The 6,428-nt window shown below is 47.7% G+C and overlaps 1 protein-coding gene across 1 annotated transcript; it reads left to right on the top strand.

The window, feature by feature from the left end:
- Positions 1–523: 523 nt before the first annotated feature.
- On the top strand, positions 524–5,837 carry LOC118753925. The gene is made up of 3 exons (XM_036488801.1): positions 524–3,802; positions 3,908–4,408; positions 5,787–5,837. The coding sequence occupies exons 1-3, from the start codon at positions 524–526 to the stop codon at positions 5,835–5,837; spliced, it is 3,831 nt and encodes a 1,276-aa protein (XP_036344694.1).
- Positions 5,838–6,428: the final 591 nt, after the last annotated feature.

Genomic DNA, 6,428 nt, shown 5'->3' on the forward strand with positions numbered 1-6,428 from the left:
TTTGGCGTGATTTTTTAAGTATTGAGAAAAAGTGGTTGAGGCAGAAGGCCCGTATACGGACCACATTATATAAATTTTTGTTCACCAAAGAATCCCTCAGGTTGTGCGGTACACTGAGAGAAAACTCTTTTGATATAAGCTTAGTACAAATAACCCGTGAAATTTTGCGAGCCATAATAAAGTTTTTTTTGCTTGACATAATAAATAAAATTTAAATTGAATATAGTTTGTATATATATTAACTGAAGGTTAAATATATTAAAGAAAGTTATTTTTCTATACACCTTTTCCACGACTTTTTTATTGCGTATAAATTGTAAATACCCCCGAGGTTCAGTCGTACAATTTACGTTTGTTTTAAATTTCTCGCTTTAATTAAATTAATTGATAGTACGTTGTTTTATCAATTTTTTTTGACGTCGTTGTCGATAATTCGCGAAAATAGTAATTTACCTCGAGGTTCAGTAGTACAATTGACGTTTGTTTTTAAATTTTTCGTGTTAATTAAATTAATATTCGAAAGATGGCCAATGTTAATGATTTTTCGCGGGCGTGTGATGCATTGTTGAAATTCGAAGCGGGCTTCAACAACATGCCGTGTAGCAGCCATTCCATTTTTTCACTGGAGATCCAAAAGGAGGAACTGAAGGCGCTCTGGGTCAAGGTGAAGGATGCGTTCGATGACTATTCGAAAAAGGTGTCGGACGACGAAACCGGTCAGGCTGCACTTCGGCTGGCGAAGTGCAGATATCAGGATTGCTACTCAGCATACTTGACGTGCGGCGCATTGATGGGAGAGACGGCTCATAACCTGACGTTCACGCAGCAAAGTAGTTCGACAGTTAATCCGGTAAATCGCGAGATTGAACCCCCAGCCCGCTCGAGTATCCATTTACCTCCATGTGACACAGAAATTTTTTACGGTGATTACATGTCGTGGCCGTCTTTCCGCGATTTGTTTACGGCAATTTATATTAACAATTCGCGTTTGACCCCGGTAGAGAAATTGTACCACTTGAATCGAAAGACCCGTGGTGAAGCGAAAGATATCGTAAAAAAATCGCCTTTGACTAACGACGGTTTCGCGACTGCTTGGCAAAATTTATCCGACCGCTATGAAAATAAGAGGATAATGGTTAATAGCCAATTAAAAACGCTCTTTAACCTACCATCGGTAACGAGTGAACGCGGGACGGAAATTAAAAATTTACAGCGGGCAGTTAATAATTGTATATCCGTTTTAGAAATGTACGGGATTGATATTGAGAACTGGGATGCGATCTTTGTGTTCTTAGTATCGAGTCGGTTACCGGATACCACGCTGGCGTTGTGGGAACAAGGCATTGTGAGAAAGGCGGAAATTCCAAAGTGGGAGGAATTAGACAGCTTTCTCACAAGTCGGTTCCAGACGTTAGAAACGGTGTCCGATATCCGAAGTGCACGCGCAGTAAAGCCTGTACCTAATCGCCAACCCGCAGCGACGTACGAAAGGAAGGTATCGGCACACCACGGTCAGTTTTCGCAGCCCGCATGCAGATTATGCCCCGAGCAATCTCATGCTCTAAAGGGCTGCCCCAAATTTCTGGCAATGAAAGTTGAGGATCGCCTCAACTTAGTCAGAAAACACAATTTGTGTATGAACTGCCTAGCGCATTCACACATCGCGAAGGATTGCAAGAGTCCGTTTGATTGTTGGAGCTGTCACCAGAGGCATCATTCACTATTACATCGAACTTTAGCTCCACAGAAGGCCAACTCTTCGCAACAGCGACCCCCCCCGAGGAATAAGGACTCACGATCTGAGCAACCCCCCGCAGGCACCAGCAATGTGCAGGCGCTTTTTGCGGCGAGCAACCGGAACATTCTTTTAGGTACTGCTATGGTGAACATCTGCCACTCAGGAGTTAACTATGAGGCCAGAGCCCTACTGGATTCTGGATCAGAGGGAACTTTCATCACGGAGCGACTACAGAGACTCATCAGGCTGCCAACGCGTGCGGTTGATACGCAGGTATCGGGCATAAATGCCACGGTATCGGCAAATGTGCGAAAAGTCGCGCATCTGGCTATAGGTTCTCCTATAAACCCCCAGTTTAGAATCGAGGCAAGAGGTCTGGTTCTACCCCAATTAACAGGAAACCTCCCGAAGTTTACAGTGGATCAAGGGCATCTTGATTCACTGCCCCCCTTACGGCTAGCCGATGTCAATTTTTACAGGAGTCAGCAAGTGGACCTAATTCTTGGAGCGGATGTTTACCCAGCAGTCATAAGGGACAAGGTCCAAAGGAATGTTCTGGGGTCACTCGTAGCGCAGGAAACGGTGTTCGGCTGGATTTTGACGGGACCAATACCACCAACGACCACGAGGAGTTTCACTACTTCTGTGTCTTACGGCGCAGAAACTCCAACCCCCCAGCTAACTCGGGTTTGGGAGTTAGAAGAAGTTTCCACCAAAAGGAAAATTACCCCCGAAGATGCGTTTTGTGAGGAGTTGTACGCTAAGACGACCACGAGGAATGAGCAAGGACGGTATGTGGTGGCTCTACCTTTTCGTCGGGAATTCCCAGACGAAATTAACCTCGGCCTTTCAAGGACTGGAGCAGCACGGCAATTCTTGCGCAGCGAGGCCGGTTATATCAGGAAACCGGAGTTAAAAACGGAATACGACCGGGTTCTGAAGGAGTACATCGAGCTCAACCATATGTGCCCCGTGAGGAAAACAGCGCAACAACCAGCACACAGGCCATACTACTTACCACATCACGCCGTCGTGAAACCGGACAGCATAACAACGAAGGTGCGAGTGGTGTTTAACGCATCTTGTCCCACGTCAAATGGAGTCAGCTTAAATGACATATTACCGGGGTATAATATGTCATTTATGCCTATTCTGCAAGCGGATTTGGTTTGCTTACTTTTAAAGTGGCGCTTATTCAAATACGTATTTAATGCAGACATCGAGAAGATGTATAGGCAAATTATGCTCCATCAGGAGCATACCCCATTTCAAAGAATTCTTTTCAGAGAATCCCCGGACGAAGAAATTAAGGATTACGAACTTAAGACCGTGACGTTTGGAGTAAACTGCGCTCCATATTTGGCAATAAGGACGCTACACCAGCTCGCAGATGATGTGAAAACGAGATTTCCACTGGCAGCAAAGATTTTGAAGCAGTATATGTATGTCGATGACGTCCTAGCTGGAGCCCACGATTGCACAACTGCAATACAAATGAGAGATGAGGTAATTGAAGCTCTTAACACCGCCAGCTTCCCACTAAGAAAGTGGACTTCGAATTGTAAGAAGATTTTGGCAGGACTACCCAAGGCGCACATATACAAGGAGAATTTCCTGGAGCTTGACGACATGAGTGAGACAAAAATGTTGGGAATCCGTTGGAACGCGGTACATGACATGTTTCACTTCACAGTACAGCCGATCCCCCGGAAGCAGGAGTATACCAAGCGAGAGGTTTTATCCTGCGTAGCAAAATTGTTCGATCCAGCTGGATGGCTCGGACCAATTGTAGTGGTGGCAAAGATCTTCATGCAGGAGATCTGGCTAACCAAAATAGACTGGGATGACAGTCTACCCCGAAATTTACTGCTACGTTGGGAGACCTTTCTGGATAACTATGAGCATATCCAGAAGATAAAAATCCCCCGATGGACCCATTTTACGCCATGGGACGAAGTGGAGTTCCATGGATTCTGCGATGCCTCTGAAAAGGCATATGCAGCCGCACTATATATTAGGGTACGCGATCGCGCATCAAACAATGCGCCCCACATAAACTTGTTGGTTGGTAAAACAAAAGTAGCACCAGTAAAAACGGTGTCTCTCCCCCGGTTAGAGCTCTGCGGAGCATTATTACTGGCCGAACTAATTAATACTTTTATTCCGCAGTTTGAAGTCACGCAGCCAGTAATATACAAATGGACCGACTCCACGATCGTACTCTCGTGGCTTAGGAAACCGGCATGTACATGGACAACGTTTGTAGCTAACAGAGTCGCAAAAATTGATGAGCTGGTTGGAGTGTCAGGGTGGAACCATGTGGACTCTGCTGATAATCCAGCGGATCTTGGCAGCCGAGGCGTGTCCCCCCAGGATTTACTCGCAAGCACTCTGTGGTGGTATGGACCTAAGTGGCTGGAGCAAGATTCATCTACTTGGCCCCACCAAGCCAATAGAAATCCATTAGAAACCGACCTGGAGCAAAAAACGGTACGGGCTCATGCGGCAGGCATCTCCGAGGAAATGGACATTCTGGAGCGATTTTCAGACTTCTCGCGAGCCATGAGAGTAATTGCGCGAGTTTTCCGATTTTTTAGAAAAACTCATCCGGTGCATAAGTTGGCCGCTAGTGACGAGACAGACGAAATAACCTCCGATGAAGTAAAGCAGGTAAAATGTCGTCTCATCCTTATTGCACAGAGGCGTCACTACACAGATGAATACAGGGCCATCATCGCTTCAACGCCAATCAACGCGAAAAGTTCACTTCGCGCTCACAACCCCTTCCTCGACAGGAACGGAGTAATGAGGGTAGGAGGACGACTGGCGTTAACGAACATACCTTACAGTGAACGGTATCCAATAATTCTCCCGTACGACTGCCAGTATTCAAGATTGCTCGTAAAATTCACACATCTGATTTCCTTGCACGGAGGAAACCAGCTCATGTTGAGAATTTTGCGGTCCGAATACTGGATAGTGCGAATGAAAAACGTGATTAAAAATTCAATTCATAACTGTAAGGTCTGTGTTATTTACAGAAAGAAGGCGCGGGAGCAGTTGATGGCAGCGTTACCACCGGAACGGACTGAGGTATCCAGACCCTTCACCAACACTGGAGTCGACTTCACCGGGCCCTTTGAGATAAGGAGTTTTACGGGTCGAGCTTGTCGTATTACCAAGGGCTATGTCTGCGTTTTCGTCTGTTTTGCGACAAAGGCAATACACTTGGAGGCCACCAGCGATTTGTCCACCGCCACATTTTTAGCAGCTTTTGCGCGTTTTGTGTCTAGACGCGGCTGCCCGCAAAATATGTATTCGGACAATGGAACCAATTTTGTAGGGGCGAATAAGGCATTGCAACAGGATTTTAAGCTCTTTGTCACTGCAGCGGCCAACAGCACAACTCAGACATACGCTCATCAGGGCATTACGTGGCATTTTATACCTCCAGGAGCACCTCACATGGGAGGGCTCTGGGAAGCGGGGGTAAAAAGCTTCAAGATGCATTTCAGGAAGGTAGCGAACAACATGCGTTTTACCATTGAGGAGCTCTCCACGCTTCTGGCAAGAATCGAATCTTGTCTTAATTCACGACCAATCAGCCCCATCTCTGAAGACGCGGAATCAATGGAACCTCTAACCCCAGGACATTTTTTGATTGGCACCCCGCTACTGGCACTCGCTGAACCCGAAATTAAGGAGAACCCGATGTCTATTGTCAACCGGTGGCAAAAGATCAAGGCGATTCACCAGACATTCTGCAGAAGGTGGAAAGCAGAATACCTGAAGGAATTGCAGAAGAGAGTGAAGTGGCACTCCCCCCAACGAAACCTCGAAGTTGACGATCTAGTCGTCGTCAAAGAGGATAACCTTCCCCCAAATGAATGGCGACTTGGCAGAGTAATTAGGGTCTTTTCAGGTCAGGACAGCCGAGTACGAGTCGTAGAAATACGAACGGCACGCGGAATTATAACTCGACCAATTGTAAAATTGGTACTTTTGCCAGATTGACAAAACAAAATAATAATCGTATCTCTCTTTACAGAACTCAATAACGCAAAATGGTACGTGCAACCAAGAGCAACACCCAAGCTAACAAGGGCCAATACCGCTGCCCAGTGTGCCGCAGCAACCACCGCCTGGCTTTTTGTCGCGAGATGCGCAGGATGGAACCGGTCGAGAGACTGCGTGCTGTCCTCGTGCACCGCCACTGCGCCAACTGCCTGTCGCCGCATCACACGGCGAAGAATTGCGCATCGCCCCGAAAATGTGAGCATTGCCGAGACCGGCACCATAGCCTTCTCCACCTGGGCGAGGCGCCCCGAGATGAGGAAGACATGCTACTGGGATTGGTCGAGCCAGAGATCCGTCAGCGACGACCGTTCCGCCCGTACACCATCCGGCCATTAGCCGAAACAAGCGACGAAGGTGAGGTGCTGGAAATCGACGCCGATGAAGAAGACCTCCAACAAGCATTGGGGGATGATCCCGAGCTTAGTGCACCGCCGGCATTCAGACCTGCTCTGTCGGGTGTCCGGTCGGTAGTGCAGCGAGCCCCAGCAACGAGGTCGAAGCGCCGAGGCGCACACCGACGCCAACGGCGATCCCAGCAACAACCCCACCGCCGTGGTGTGAGAGACGCCCGAGAGCGGATTACGGGCACGGCCCGTAGCGCTCCTAGGCTATC

The sequence above is a fragment of the Rhagoletis pomonella genome, unplaced genomic scaffold (assembly GCF_013731165.1).
Source record: "Rhagoletis pomonella isolate Grant_MI unplaced genomic scaffold, Rhpom_1.0 Rhpom_scaffold_03077, whole genome shotgun sequence".
Taxonomy (NCBI): domain Eukaryota; kingdom Metazoa; phylum Arthropoda; class Insecta; order Diptera; family Tephritidae; genus Rhagoletis; species Rhagoletis pomonella.

Excerpts from the sequence above, each read along its gene's own strand:
- LOC118753925 (XM_036488801.1), top strand. The coding sequence starts at position 524 with ATGGCCAATGTTAATGATTTTTCGCGGGCGTGTGATGCATTGTTGAAA. Across the intron at positions 3,803-3,907 it reads CGCCCCACATAAACTTGTTG|TTTGAAGTCACGCAGCCAGT; the intron begins GTTGGTAAAACA and ends TTTATTCCGCAG. Across the intron at positions 4,409-5,786 it reads CCTCCGATGAAGTAAAGCAG|AACTCAATAACGCAAAATGG; the intron begins GTAAAATGTCGT and ends CTCTCTTTACAG.